Raw genomic sequence first — 16,832 nt, 5'->3', positions numbered from 1 at the left:
CAATAAAAAGTTATAAACTTCATGATTCTACCAAATTTTAATTAACGTCATAATTGAATCAATCGCCAATTTTATTTAGCTGTACATATAAATATCATCTCAACTAAAAGCAAAATTTTGTTCTCAGCTGTCGCTTATTAAGCGCATATTTCAATTTCGTACCTGTATGCCTGTATTTTGCAAGCGCAAAATATATAAATATACATGTATGTATATGAATGTGTGCATACAGTGTCTAAACTAACTCTTCGCCCCAAAATACCGCCTGTCACACGGTCAAATGAAAACAAACAGTAAGTATATTTGCATATACAAAYACACRCACACAAACATTTCTGCATAACACGCCATCTTGTTTGCTKTTGCCAGTGTAGGTACGCGCCAATCTGCGGCGAGCGAACATGGCTGCGAAACAGATGTATACATATAGCTTTTTTTATGAGAATTTTTCTTTTGTTTTATTATTCTGATATAATAATTTCATTTGGAAATCTCTGCTGCAAAGCTTACCTCTGATGTGTATTGTTRTTGTTGCTATTATTGTAATGCCTATACATAATATAAGTAAGCCATATACTTTTTCTCAATTCTGTTAAAAATCACAAGTGTGTTTTCTTGGCGCTTAAGACAGCCTACGCAGACGCAAGTGCATATACATGTTTGTAAACCCCGTATGTCTGTTTGTTTGTATATGTATATATACATATATAAAATTGCTATGATATGTGTAGCACAAACACACTTGCTTGTCTGCGTGCCTTTCAATTAATCTTGTCAATATTTGACAGTTTGTCATTTCTATATTCTTGATTTATTACGTTTATTCGCCACCAGCGTTTGCTCGTATACGCCACACAGTCACACCTACTTATAATTAAATGCTGAGGCACATGCTTTTACATACATACATAAATGTCGATATATGATTTGTGCGGCACTTGCAGGCGTATAACGCACGGCTGTGAGTTATGTGTGCGTGCAATCGCGCTGTTGTTGCTGGTGTTAATGCTCACACTTCATTAATTTTTATTAGCTTTTTAAAGTGAGCGCATTACAGCGATTGCAAGAAAAGTTAAGTAAAGCTTAGGCATCAAAGGAAGAAGAAGATGGATAAGGTAAGCAAGTAAGGATTAGACACTGTTTGAGGGGTTAGACACACTTAGAAGTCAGAAACAAGGCATTTGAAGTGTTTTTTTTTTTTTTGAATAAGCATTTTACCTAATAAATAAATTATATAAAACACATTTTTGTTTTTTTTTGTGATTTTTTTAACAAATAATTTTTTTTAAATAAATAAATACAATAATTCGAAAAAATTTGCATTTCCGTAACCGACCTCCAGGAGGACCTCCGAGAAAAGGCGAAAGGTGATAAACAATTTTTTTTTTCGTTTAAAATCTAAAATCCAAAGCCTAAAAAATATTTATAATTTTAGATGAATATATGTAGGTCACGATTGACGAGTCAAAATTTTAATTTATAAGAATATGTCGGCTTCCCAAGGGCGTGTGGAAAAAAGGTTCTTATTTTTTCGTTCACTAAGTATCTGGTAAATATATATAAGAATATATCTGAAAATTTCGAACCGATCAGTTCAGTCGTTTCGATTTGCCTTGTTTTTTCAGAAAAAGCTTTCAGAGAAAAATTATTAATTTTTCATTATCAAAAAACTAAAATCTTTACGAATACTCTCTTAAAACCAAATTTGAAAATTATTAATGCCACTAAATTTCATTAATATTCATTTCGAAAATAAAGCTAATAAATAATAAATTTCCTCCGAACTAGCTGAATTTAATCACAAAAGCAACAATTTGTCAATGATTCTGTTAAAAAAAATTTAAGATGTTGTCAAAAAGTCATTAGTAAATAGGTCAATAATTAACATATGCAACACTAGCGCCTAATTGAGGTATTAGTTGTGAAGCGTAACTTAACTTTGAAACAAAAAATATGACAGTTACTTGTGATCAAATTTGAACCAGACAGACAAGAAATTATATTTTTGCATGTTTTAATAAAAGTCTTTAAATATGTGATAAATCTTAAAAAATATAATAGATACATGCCATCAAATTTGAACCGAACTGACTTAAAATTAACACTTTCACATATTTTATTAGAAGTCTACATTATTGCCTTCAAAATAGTCTCAATATACAGCAATACAACATATGATATTTTAGTTTCGAACACAGAAAAAAACTAATTTAGCGAATACGCTGACTGAGTGATGACTTTTGTTTCGTGGTCAGTCAAAAAGTGGGTTGCAAACATAGTAGAATGTTTCGGCTCTTTTTCGTGATAAAAAACGATGAATTTTCAGTCCATAAATCGGTTCGTTTGGTCAAATTGCTTAAGGTAGTTGAATTAAAATGAGGAAGTAGTATGAAATACAATGAAAAGTTGTAGACAAGTACACGCTAATTAACTTATCAATATACAACTTGACACGTTTATAGAAAAAGTTGCAACAATTTATAATTTTATTTATTTTTATCGATTCGAATGAGTCCGCTTCAATTTTGATCATATACCATAAATGGTTACTTAAAAAGAAAAAATAAATAATAAATAAAAAAAAATCCAAGAAAAACAAAACACAAAAAATAAAAAATAATAATATAAAATTTTATTCAACAACGTTCTTCTCTAAATGACTTCCACTTCGCTGCAACCTTCCTTCAAGCCGCATTGCCACGAAAAATTTGTGCTTCACAAGAACTTTATTTAACAGCAGCAACAATTCATTAAAATGACAATTTTACAAAACTCACATGACGAGCAGCAGCTACTTGGTACACACGTAAATGCCTTATACACACGGTCAGCTAATGCACTTCTCCATGACACGGGTTGTTGTTGCAGGCAGTGAGAGAAAAAAATCACTGCTTCACATTTTTTTCAACATCACGTTTTTTTGTTTTATTTTACTGCTTTTGCTGCGCTACTCTGTCTTTTTAAATTTTATTCACTTCTCATTGCTTTCGTTGGCGATTTCCTCTTGTCCTTCCGCGATTTCCACGAATTGCCTGCAACATGAGCGCCTGCTTTTTTACTGCGTTTTAACTGCAATGCGACATGGCACTCTAACCGCTGCTGCTGCCTTAGTTGTTGTTGTTGCTGGTGCTTAATTTTTCAGTTTAAGCAACTTAAGTGCGAGCAACGCGGCGTGGCTGGACCATATCGTTGCGGCAGCAAGGCCAAGTCTTAAGCGTGAAGTTCGGCTCTTTTAATTTCGAATTTATATTAAAGTCACTTTTTAAGCGCGCGAGTGTGTGTGACTTTTTGCGTAAAAATACGGTACGCTAGTGCAACGCCAAGTTGCCACCGAGCATCCAATATAGCCAGCGCTGTATTCGGTAAGGCGCACACGCCTAGTTAGTTGGTACTCCGACTGTGCCACACTTTAACTCGCCTCTTTTCCAATATACATACTGTGTACCTTTTTCTTGCCTCCGCTGATTTTGCACGTGATCATGTTCATGCAACACGCTAAAACGTTTGCGTTTCTCGCCTCGAAAGCCAGTTACTGCACTAAGTGCTGCGTTTTTTTCCAATTCCAACAACTATTTTTATTTCACTTGTTGTTGTTGTTGCATATGCGCTATCTGGCGCGTTGTGTTCACTGTCTGCTATTGATCATGTTTGACGATGCACTTTTAATTGATGTTTTTTCAATCGCAGTTGCATGTTCAGTGGTCACGGCACTTGCCACCACCTGTTCCGGCCACGTTTTGAAGGTTGTGGCACACATAAAAGCGTATATTTCATTGTGCAGCGCACAAATTTTGCCACAAGCACTCTTGTTGTTGCCTGCTTTTCAGCCGTAACTACGACTCGTTGCACTGTGCCACATGCCTAACGAACTTGCCACAATTTTTGCTTACATAATTTTACACTTCAATTGAGGCAACAGCAAAAGCAATATACAGACAATGCAATTGCAGGCAACATACATACATATGCAACATGACTTGTTCGCAATCAGTTTTGGAGCAGCAACGGAAATCCACAAGTCGGTTAACTTTTTGCAAAATGTGCGAAAATCGAAATTAATTGCAACGCCCACAAGTGTACCTGTATTTTGTGTGAAGCTGCATGGTGGAGAAGCGCAAGTGGGGCCACAAGTTCGCTGCTATGTGTTAGTTTTTATGTTGCACAATAACAAATACGCTGATTTTTTAAGTTGTATAAAAATATATATACACATACATATACATATGTACATATGTACACACACCTAGTTGTACATATGTAAAACGATGGACTACCACACTTGCAACTGCCACATCCTTGTTACCGTCAAATTAAGAAACGACTATTAACCGTTACACTAAAACGTCACACAAAAAACAGCATCAAGCAACAACACGTACATACAAACACAAATGCAAATAAAGGTGTGAATACTAAATAAAACTACAACAATAAAAAAAATGTAGTTGGTAACCACGACCGGCACACACATATGCATATATGTATATGCATATATAGCCATCACGTGCTTTTCTTTGCAATTCGCATGAAACAGTATAAATTAAGTTGTTAACATGACAATTCGACAAAACTCTCTGGTCTCTGGTATTGATGTTGTTGACAATACTGTTGTTGTTGTTGTTACTTTGGTTAACTTTTACACCGTTTTGCCCATTAATAGCTGTGTGCGTCTTGCGACGTTCTTGCAACACACTTCACACCTCTGCAAGAAAATCCCACACACCAACAACAACAGCGACAGCAATAAAATAAAAGTGTAAAGCAAAATTAATGAAAATAACATTTTAATGCTAACAAGGTCCATTTTAATGAATTCGAAACACTAAGCACCATTACTACACGTCGGTTCACTCTGCAACACTGCACGGCTAAGCTGCAACAACACCAACGCACTGCAATCCATTTCACTGCTATCTACCTATCCTGTAAACAGCAGCAGATTTCGCCAACTCCTCCATACTTGTCACACGGCTAAACACACCTAAATAGCAACAAATACTCTCATATATACTCACACACATACATATGTGCTTGCGTATGTGCTGCTGTCTGTCGTGTAGTGGCCTATTAAAGCAGTGCGGGTTCGCGCGCCGATTACGATTGCATCGGTTGGGCATAAAATTAAGCGACAAGTCACACGAGTATGCGTTTGCATGTTTATGCATGTTTGTGTGTGCTTTTGCACAAAAGATTAAAAAACACGATTTCATATTGATTTGTATACTACGCATGCGAGCTCACACTTGTTGGTATTTATTTGAGAATTCGTGTTTTGGCATATTTTTGGTGTGCGAACGCGAATCGAGACAAATACAGACATAATGACGTATAAACAAATATTTATGAATGTGCAAGTTTCGAATATTGGCTTTGTAAAGTTCTTTAGCATTTTAAATATATGTATATGTATGTATGTATTTTGTATTACGTGAAGCACAATGGGATTATTTTAAGGAAACAGAGTAAAATAATTTTAAAGTGTTTTAGAAATTCGTATTATTATTTTTTAGGTTATGTATTTATATAATTTTACATATTTTGTTTTCAAGAGATATTTATTTAAAATTTGTTTATGATATAGCCAAAAATTTAACATTAAAAAAACTAATTAAACTTAAAAATCCAAATAAATTTAAAAGATTAATTAATGTTAAAAAATTAAATTAAATTCTTTTATATTTATGCAATGATACAAACAAATTAAACATTTTTCGTATTTGAGATTCAGTAAAAATTCACTTTGCATTGAGCAAGTAAACAACTTCGTCTTATAAAAATGTCATAACCCACAAACGCATATGTATGTACATATATGCCAACATACACATATAATTAATCTCATACGACGCCCTTGTACAAATAAATAATACAGCGAATTGCTTAATAAACCGCAATCGTGGTTTGTAGGAAGTTTTTTACACTCACGCAGCCACAGAAAATTACATAAAAACTTAATTTATAGCCAACAAACTTAACTTAGCGATTTAACCCTTTTGCTACAAACAAACCCCCCTAAAAAGCACGCACTCACAACCACCTTTACATTTGTCTTTCTCTTGCAGACACTACAGTCGCTACAAAGCGCCGCGAAGCGAGCGGGGACATCATGCGCGAATTGCAAAACCACAACGACAACACTTTGGCGGCGGAACGCCAGCGGCGAACCCGTGTGTAATGCCTGCGGACTCTACTACAAGTTGCATAATGTAAGTGCAGAAATCAAAATTTATTAAAAAATACTAAAAAAAAAAAATAAGTTATAAATAACTTTATACCAAAAGCTCAAACACATCTATGTATGTAGTTGGCAACACTTTGCCGCATCCACACGCGCACGCTGTCAACATAAATGACTTCCGCGCTTTATTTCCTGCAAAGCGAAAAGTTTATTTCCAACATTGGACATTTACGCTCTCGTGGGAGCTAAGTCCGTTACAAGTAGCTGCTAATACACTGAGCTAATCCGCGCCGCATATGCTTTCGACTGCATCAGTGCGCGCGGCGGCAATAAAAATGACAGCGCTCAGCCGCGACAAGCACACAGGCGCCGTTACATGTGTTTATTAGTATGCTAATCCTGTCAGAATTTATTTGCCCAACAACGCTGAAATGCTAACAAATTCTCTAAAGTCACACGCCCAAGCGGCAACGGAAGGGCGCTGCAATTCCGGTATCAGCACCGGTTAGTGGTGCGGCACAGCGGGTGCGCTGATGATAGTTTAATGATATAAGCGTTTAAATCGTTTATAATGCCAATGGTAGTAACTACAAGCGCAACTACAAAAACAGAGACAAAGCGGCGAAAATAAATCGCTAAAAAGTTACATATACACATACATACATATATACGTTTGGGTAGCGGTAAGTCAAACTGTATGGCGTGGCGCGCTTAACCCCCGTTAAGTGCGGCAGCGATTTCACACACCATTTAGCAGGCAAGCCCTTATGTATGCATGTGTGTGTGTATTTTTGGTTCAAACCGATACTTGCCCACATACATATGTACATGTATATATGACTGTGTAGAGCAAGTGGCTACGCCAACCCCAAATTTTGCGTTGCCAACGCGCTTTAGCTCTAACTGCAGGAAATCAAGTGCAGGGTAACGGAAATATGATGAGATTAAAAGTGACACCAATACACACACAAATACACATAGTATGTATATGCGCTTAGGGTTGCAGCGCTAAGATGAACACAGCGGCCAAAGCGCTTGGGGTGCACGCCAGCGACCGGCGTGCGTGTGAAGTAAATCGCTTAAACGGAAATCAGATTTGCACTTCAGTCAGGCGGGTGCAGTGTTCTTGTGGCAAACACAACAAACGTGGTCAGTCATTCTATTCATATAACGGTACCCCGCCTACGTTGTGCAGTCAATCATGCCGACCTTGCCGCAACCCTTGACGCTTTTGGCGTGGCGCTTAAACGTTTTGATGAATTGTTGATGATTATTTAAAGATGCTGTGCATAAAGTGGCATTGTTATTCTTATTATATAAGTGTGTGTGTGCGTTTAATACCTTCTGTACAACGTTTGCTGTTTGACGATAAGATAAGCGTCGAACAACGGGCTGCCGCGTGCACTGTGCGGCCTGTGAAGATGCGATAAGCGGCGCACGCTGGAAAGTAAATGGGGAAGAAATCGCTTACCGGCTAAATTGGGGTAATTTATGTGTAATAGCATTGACTGGGCTGTATGCTGGTTGCGCTGCGGAGGTGTAGGTGGCAGTGTTTGAGGCTTTTGCCGCGCCAATGATGTGGAAGCGAAATTCAATTTTCATAAAGTGGATAATGATGAAAAAAATTCATGAATTTGTATTCTTTTTTTTTTTTTGTTCTTGAAAACACTTTTACATTCTAGAGTATTCATAAAATAAAAATACGCGTTAGTAGATACATATATACATATGTACATACTTGTACCTGTTTACCTCGTCGTTGTGTTAATAAGAAAAGCGCGAAACAACACGACAACAAACAGAAAGTTTTTCGCATCAGTGCACATTAAAAATTCATTAGCTGAAAAGAAAAACAAAACAAGAAATTAGTAGCAACAACCTACCAACAGCTTAGGGGTGGCTAAAAAGTTTGTAGAGTTATTACATGGCACCATAAAAATTTCAGCAACCACTTTGGTGGTGAAAAAGTGTGCAAGTTACATTTTTACATTTTTTTTAAGTGTCATATGCTTTCACTTTCGTATTTCTTTACTTGCTTTTTGTAATTTTTACTACAATATTCTACCTGCTTACCGTTGACTCTAAAGTTTTTTAAGTGTGCTGTAGGCATTTTTATATTTTTTTTTTTTTTTCCTGATCATATAATATTTGTTTGTTGGGTACGTAAAAGTTTTTCGAAAAATGTCATTTACATGTCAGTGTCTTTCTTGTACTGTAATTTACAACCAAAAAAATTTAAAATTGTTGAAAAATTGTTTCATAATGGTTAACAGCGTTTTTTGCACATTCTTATATAAATTCAGGATATTTTTCATAATTTCATAATTCTCTTAATTTTTCAACATTAAAAGCGCAACAAAAATTAAAATCTATATTTAAAACTTTTTATATAACTTTAATTTTTATGCAATATAAAGAATCAGTGCTTTAAAATTTAGAAACAATATTCTAAACTCGAACGACACTTCATTAGGTTTTCTACTTGCAAACACCTCACATCTCCATAAATCGCAACATTTGTTTTTTTTTTTACCACAGCACACAATTTAAAATAAATCAAACCAACACATAAATTCACACCCACAAACTGTAAGCATGTATGTAAATGTACAGCAGGTGAGTAAGTGAGTAGCCAATAACTAACACCCATCGTCAATTCACGTACTTCATCGGCAACGCCATCAACGCTAAACCAATGTCCATTCGTTAGTTGATTCGTCGTTAAAGCCAACGATGGCTTCAAATCAAATGATGTCCAACATACTAATGACCACGCAGAGCGAAACTCACTGCATTCTGTTCGGCCACATGAGCACACGCGAGTGCGAGTGCGAGTGTTTGTGTGAGTGCATTAGAACTGAATTATAACGGTGCGCTGTAGACGAGTGACTTCAGTAAACGGACATGCAAAAACATGTAATGATAGATAAATAAATGCATATACATAGATATATACATATGTATAGTGTATTTTTATGTAGATATGTGGGCATGTGCGACTAATAAGTTAGCAGGCAACAAAATTTCCATAAATCGCCAATCAGATTAGACATTAAACGTGTGAGCCCACACACAGCTGACAATTTACGAGCGCAAAAATGTACGCCCGCGCTACCGAAAGGGGTTACGAATGCTAAGCGCTTATTTAAAAGGGCGCACTGATGTTATGTATACATACATATATATACTAATATTTATGTATTAATGTATGGCCGTACACATTTTGATGCGAAACAGATGGATTGCTGCCGCCTGATATGCGCACATACAAACAAAATGACAGCCAACATATGTACATTTGTATATATTTTTGTAAAGAGAAGCACAAGTGCAATTGTGGGTAGGTGGCACAGCGGTGGCCCACCCATTTGAGCGCGCCAAAAACATATAGAGACACACACACACACACACGAGCCCACGAGCTGCGAGTGAAATGTGTCGTTTGGTATTTGCTGTGCTGCTGATTGCCATCTAATCAAGATGGGCTGGTGGCCAATTGAAAGGCAAGAAATAGTAGTTGGAAAAATGCATATATTTGAATATTTGCCACTTCTTTTGCGCATTTGTTGTACACGCTGCGAGCGGCAAACTGCCAAACACTGCTCTCATATAAATTATATTTTTACATTGAAATATGTTCATCGCAAAAAACTGATAAGCCAAACACATGTTTGTAGGCTTATGTATCTGTATGTGATGTGTATGTTAAAAGTGCACCGCTATGTATAAAATTAAAGCAAATGCACATTTTGGTTGCATGTCACATCATTAGTGTAAAAAATGCGTTGGCTGCAAGCCACCCAAATCGCCGTTCGGCTTGCCGCTGCAGTTTACGCTATTTATTTGCATACATTTGGTGTTTTTGTATGTACATACATATGTTATATGAATATATATGTACGTACATGTTGACTATTTTTGGCTAACATTTTTCGTTATTTTTGCAAATCAATTTTCGATCTGATAACGCGCATAGACAGTCTGCCAGAAGACACATAGTGCGGCAGTATATTTTGCTTTAATATTTAAAAAGAGTATACAGGAAGCAAACATTTCTTTATCAATTTTAAATTTCTGGGAACTTAAATATATAGTCTATTAAATTTGTTGTTGGTATGCGACCATTTAAGAAATATAGATAATAATAGATTCGTATGTATGTATGTATGTTGTTGGTTTGTAATCAAAGTTTTATAATTTTACAAATAACACTTAAAAAATATGTTGTATTAAAAATGTTTTTAACCGTTTAGGACAAAATTTTTTTAAATTTTTGTAGATATCAAAATATATCATTTCTTAAAAAATTTGCCTCTAGGGTGTTTTTTTCAAATTAAAAAAAATCATATTTCTAAGAACATCGAAAAATAATATTTATAAAAAGAGATTTTAATGTCAATCAATAATAACTGCAATCGATTTTTTTTTTTGTTTTAATTTAGTTTAACATTTTTAAAATCCAATCAATCCCGCTTTGAAATATCGAAATTAATAACCGACAATCTTAGAATTTCCTGAAGTGAATGGCTAATCAATTTTTCTAATGTTAACACGCATATGTACAAGTATGTATCATACATACAAGTATGTATCATACATACATGTACATATATTTACCAGTAATCCCATAAGTAGTTCCGATAATCCCATCCCGAAAAATATTTATATCATTATTTTTTCCTTTCGATAATTATTAAATTATATTCAACTGTAAATAATATTTACAATGAATCCCGAAAGCAGTCCCGACAATTCCGAAAACTATTCATTTAGATTTTTTGTTTTTTGGTCAATCTTAATTAATCCATTAATTTGTTATACATATATACTTATTAACAGTTAGTCCCGAAAGCAGTCCCGAAAATTATTAATTTTTTGTTTTTTTGTTTTTCGATAATTATTAATTAATCCGTTCAACAGTTATAAATATTATTCTGCATCCTGCAATCAGTCCCAACAATCCCGAAAATTATGCAGATCATTATTTTTAATTTTAGCAATTCTTATTGAATCCGTTCATAATATCACAACCAAGCGAACGGCAAGTCATTTTTACAAAGCTAAGCACATCTTTGATGATGCTTGTATGGAGATATTGATATGTACATACATATGTATACCCAAATATGTTTGTATTTGTGTAGATGTTGTCATAAAATTTACACCTGTAGGCAAGCAACCGTTAATAAAAATAATACCTTTTCTGTTATTTTGTAGAAAAATAAACATATCATTTTATTGGATTATACACAACAACAATAAAACACTGAACGTGAGATCCTTTTTTGTGTAATAATAGAAATAGAGAAAGAATGGAGAAATAAAAAAGAAAATATCCAAACACCTTGCTGCCAAATTGATCTCCTGCTGCGCGACTGTCTCAAATAACTGTATATTTTTTGTGCACACGCAGCTCTCCTACGTGACAAACACACATATACAAGGTATGGCTGTAAAAGGTATAAAGTGCTTATAACTTGGTTGAAAATGCCTTAAAGCAGAACGATCCTGTCTCACATGTCCTGTTGCGTTAGCCAGTGTCACACAGCTTGTCGGCGGTGGCGACGGCGGCGGTGTCGTAAACGGTTACAATGGCGTCACAATGACAAACAATTATTATATCTAGTTATTGTCACAGTTGTTGGTGTTATTGGAATAATTTGGGAAGATGAGGGTAGAGAGGCGTGCGCGTGGAGCATTTAAAAATAGTTGTAAGGGAATATATACTATATTGGTATATATACGTAAATGTTTATGTTTTTGTGTATGTGCATATTGATATGATCTGCACGGCTAATCACGGCGTGTTATTACGATTCGATATACGATAGTAGATAAGAAATTGCCGAATATGAGGCGAAATGCGGCTTAGGAAAATATTAAGTTTATGTATGTATGTATGAATTGATATATCAATTTTTATGTATGTATGTACATATGTATGTATGACTACATACATAACTATATTTATTAATTTTGACTAAATATTTTTGCAAGCCCATACTTGAAATTGGCTGGTAAATATGTGTGTGAGCGCAGGAAAAAATCAATTTAAGTTGGTGAATTGCCTGAGCAGATTTGGAGATTATGTCATTTTTGTTTAGTGTAGCAGTAGCTGGGCGCTAAACTACTTTTTTTTTTAATTCAAGCACTTTTTCAACTTCAATTAATTTTCATTTCCCTTTTCTGCAAATTGTTGTCAATTAAATGGCCATGAAATCATTAATAAATATTAATTTCACAAAAGCAAAATCCACTTAACACACAATCGATTTATTGTCAGAGGATTTGCGTGCTTTTGCGCATGAGTAAGACCATTCGAACACCTACATACATACAAGTGTATGTGAAAATAGTCTTCAATATGACTTCATTCATTTTTATGCTCTTAATAGGTTATATTACTTTTGCCAAGAAGTGTGTGAACGGCAGGGGGCACCGGAGAGCCTATAAAATATATATCTAAATTATCAGCTTGAGAAATTGAGTTGATTTAGCCATGTCCATTTGTTTCTCAATCGTATATGCGATTTGCCCTACAATTTTTAAGTTATCTGTCTGAAATTTCGTTTACATTCTTTTCTACTCAAGAGACCGCTCATTTCTTGGATTCATCGATATCGGACCACTATAGCATATAGCTCCCATATAAACTAAACGTTGGAAATCATGTTTTAATATGAAAAACTTTTTTATCTGACAAGATATCTTCACGAAATTTGGCACGAATTATTACCAAAAGCAATGTTAAAATCCCCGAACAAATTGTTCAGATCAGACCACTATAACAAATAGCTGCCATACAAACTGATCGGCAAAAATCAAGATAAAAAAATTTTTAGCTATAAGAAAAGCAACTGTGAAAGGTATTATAGTTTCGGTGCAACCGAAGTTAACGCTTTTGCTTGATTCATCCGAATAAGCTACTTAGCAGCACTCCACAGCAAGCGCCTCATGCTCATACACCAAACGCCAACACCAGCGGGCGTGTAAAAAAGTGATCAGCGCAAATGTAGGGAAAAACGCTGTTATTTGTTGAGCAAATATTTAGTTAAAACACTTTTTTCTTTAAAAAATATTTATATATTCTTTTAAGTTATGCGAAGGTCGCGCTCAATTAGCGCTGTTATAGCCAATTGTGTTGTTGCAACATGCGCGCTTACAAAGCGTTTATGGATACGCTGAACGCTGCTGAATGCCACCCAGTGACAACAGCAGTAGCGGCAACAACAACACGGGCACTTAAGAAAACATTGCAGTAGCGCTTGTATATAAAACTGCCACTTGCCACTTGCTACACGCATAGACTCGTACATATGTATGTACATGCCGTCGCGTGCTTGGCTGTCAAAAATTAACTTGACAGTCAACAGCTAACCGCCCGAGCCAAGTGCTAACCCAGCTATCGCGCTCGATCAAGTCATCCAGCGGTCGAACTCCAGCTGCTGGTGCACTGCTGTAGGCCTCCACTCCGTTTGTTGTTGTTGTTGTTGTATTCTCACAGCACTGCTTGCGCCATTTAATTTATGCATAAATCTTTTTGACGGCCTCAACTGTGTCGAACGCCATCACGCAGGCCGGCGTTGCTGCCTGTGGTAATCGGCAACAGATCTACTTTTGCGCCGCCGCAACGCATCGGAGCGCTTTATGTTCTCATTTAATATGGCTTGTATGTAGTAGCTGTTTATGTGTGTAATGCGCTGAACGATTAAGAATTCGCTTTAATTTATTAATGAGGCTGCATGCAATGCGCATCGCTGGCCGCAACTCGGGCGCATTGGCAGCAAAATGAAGCTGCAATTTATGTCGCCTTTGCTTGCAACTGTGTGTGTTTGTGTGTGTGCATGACAGCAATGTAGCGATCGGTAAATGAAGTGCAGCCGTGGCTTGCTGACATAATGTTCGACAAATTAGCGCATTATTTATTTGTTGTTGTTGCTTTGTAAACTTCTTGTTGCTTCCAAAAAATCAAAAATATGCGTTTTTTATTGAAATTAGCTTTTATGTTCTTAGTTTGTCTTTATATCAACAATATTTTTGTTTATGTGTCTGAGAGCGGCGCTTTTTCTTTCCTCACTTTGCTTTACAGAAGCACTTCTCAGGCAAAGTAAAAAATATTTTTAGGGGCTGTGTGATACATAAAGCATGAAGTGTTCTTTTATTATTAATTTTGGTGATATTTTTGATTTAGAGTGTTTGTCTTAGTGTTTGAACCATTTTCTTACTGTAAAAAAGAGTTAACTCTAACCTAATATAACTGCTTAAACGGTGTCTACGAAGAACCTAAAACATACTGGATACAATTTACAACCTTTAAAACTCAGCAAAAAGCCAATAACAATAAAAATAATTCAAATTTTTTAAGTCGCTCATATCAACTTGCTTGAAATCTTCTTATATCCCATCTTGTTCCTTAGACTACCAATTTAGAAGTACAAGATCAACTTTTAAGGTTGAAATTTTGCACACGCCATTTTTCCTTTAAAGAGCTATTTATTTGTCAAAATCGCTATTAACGGACAAGTATATCATGTAGCTGCCATAGAAACTGATAGATGGAACTCAAGTCCTCATATGAAAAACTTTTTTATTTGATAAGCTATCTTTACGAAATTTCGCGTGAATTGTTTTTAAAAGCATTGCTACAATATCCGTACATATTGTTCAGGTCCATTCATTATAGCATATAGCTGTCCTACAAACTGGCCAATTAAGATTAAGATTCACAAGGACATTTTCTCATTTGAGCAGTTATCTGCACGAAATTTGGCACGTATTATTATCTTAGATAGCGCTTTAATCTCCCAAAAACTGGTTAAGATCAGACACCTGTAACGTATAACTGCCATACAAACTGACCGTTCAAAATTAAGAAAGATACCTCTTCGTAACCTTCTCTGCTCTGATAAAATGAGGATTAAAGCTTCGGTATGTAGGTAAGTTTGCAAAATTTTTTCATTAACTAAATGCTTCTGCAGTTGATTAACTTAACTTAATCTAACTATCAATCATTAAGCGCACATTGTTTTTAGCTCATAAAAAAACTTTCTTATCAATGTTAATGCGAAAAGTTATCATAAAAAAACATTAGCATATATGCTTTTCTGTATAAATGTATGTGCGTAAATATACTCTACATATGTAGAGTGCATTTTTCCATCACCTTCAACTTCGTGCCGTACAAGAAATCGCGTGTAAATTACTTACAAATTACTTAAAAGCGTTAATGATAGCATACACGTTAAAAAAGGCGGGCGAAAAAATTAAGCAAAGCAGAAAAAAATGCAGCGAACATAAAAACGAACATGAAACTATAGCATAATAGCATAACATAATAGCTAATAACATTAGTGCATTAATGCCGGAAAATGGTAGGTGTCGTTGGCAAGGAAAACTATGATGAAATGCAGCAAAAAAACATCAGGTAGCCGGGGATTCTTAGCAAATATTGCTTTTACTCAATCTTCAAAATGCGTGCGCACACTTATGCAAACTCTCGCAGCACTATTAACCATAAATGTTTGTGTATGTGTGTATTTGAGCTCTACAAGTAATCCGCTCTTCAGTTTACCGCTTGATCTTCGCATTGTTTGAGCAGAAAATTGTAGCAATTTCAACTGTCAACGCGCCAAGCAAACACATACACACACACCACACACACTTATACATGTATATACATTTACCGCCACTCCTACTGATCCTGCCACAACATTTGATTCATGTATGCGCAACGGCAGCCCACTTAGCGTCGAAGGCTCGCTCCGTGATCGGCGATCGGCGTGCCTCAGCTCGCCCATATACGCGCAACTGCTGCTGAAAAGAGTATCAATTACCCAAACAATTATTTACCTTTTCGCAAATCTCTTTCGCTTTTTATTGCAACAATAAGCGGCGCAACAATGCGCACAATACAACAAAGCCGTGCCGCAAAGAGCCCCTAATAATTGTCATCATCCGAGCAGCGGTGTTCGGCAAGCACTCCAATTGTTGCATATATGCAGCTACTGCTGCTGGTAATGGTGCGGAAGTAGGGAGCAACTACTACTTATTTCCTGCCCCTGCCACTCAAGGGGCTCGAGGGGCGACCGAGCGAGCATGTAAATGATACTTTGATATTTTTCTGATTCAGCTTTTATTTTGATTTTTCTCTTGCACTCCGTTGTATACAATTTATTTCCGACTGAGTGATAGTTTTCAACTACAAAAACAACTAAGGACTTTGCATAATTCTTTTGCTTGTTTGCTGTGTATTAGTTACAAAGCAAGTCACCGCTTTGGCAGCGAAATTGTGTTCATTTGAAAGGGAATTATTGAAAAGTAGTTGAAATGCTTAGTGCTAGTTGTTGCTGTTTTTGCAATGGTTGTTGTTGTACAAAAAAAGTACGCCATTTGAAAAATATTGCCACAATGCATGTTGCTGCTCACTGCAATGCTATGCGGTAGCTTTACATAAATTACAACAACATAAATACAAGCAAAAATTCAGTGCAGTTGCTTGTTAGTACAGCAGCAGCAACAATAATTTCTCAAATACTCAAATGCATAGTGGAGAAATAGTTGGAGCTTCTTAAAAACATTACGTTGCATTTGGAGCGAGTGTTACGAAATCTCTTCGTTGCAAGCAAAAATATTAAATAAAATAAATAAATTTAAT

General features: G+C 35.7%; 1 protein-coding gene across 1 annotated transcript in view; it reads left to right on the top strand.

The window, feature by feature from the left end:
* Positions 1 to 16,832, top strand: part of LOC108975506 (GATA-binding factor C) — a gene marked incomplete in the record, with an annotated part of 123,053 nt that overhangs the window by 98,620 nt on the left and 7,601 nt on the right. The window contains 1 exon segment of the mRNA XM_018944023.1: positions 6,063 to 6,206. Coding sequence (XP_018799568.1) covers positions 6,063 to 6,206 — 144 coding nt within the window.

Source organism: Bactrocera latifrons, unplaced genomic scaffold (genome assembly GCF_001853355.1).
Source record: "Bactrocera latifrons isolate USDA-ARS-PBARC rearing strain unplaced genomic scaffold, ASM185335v1 scaffold_66, whole genome shotgun sequence".
Lineage (NCBI taxonomy): Eukaryota > Metazoa > Arthropoda > Insecta > Diptera > Tephritidae > Bactrocera > Bactrocera latifrons.
Note: the sequence above shows the minus strand (reverse complement) of the source record. Positions and strands in the feature narration are given on the sequence as shown.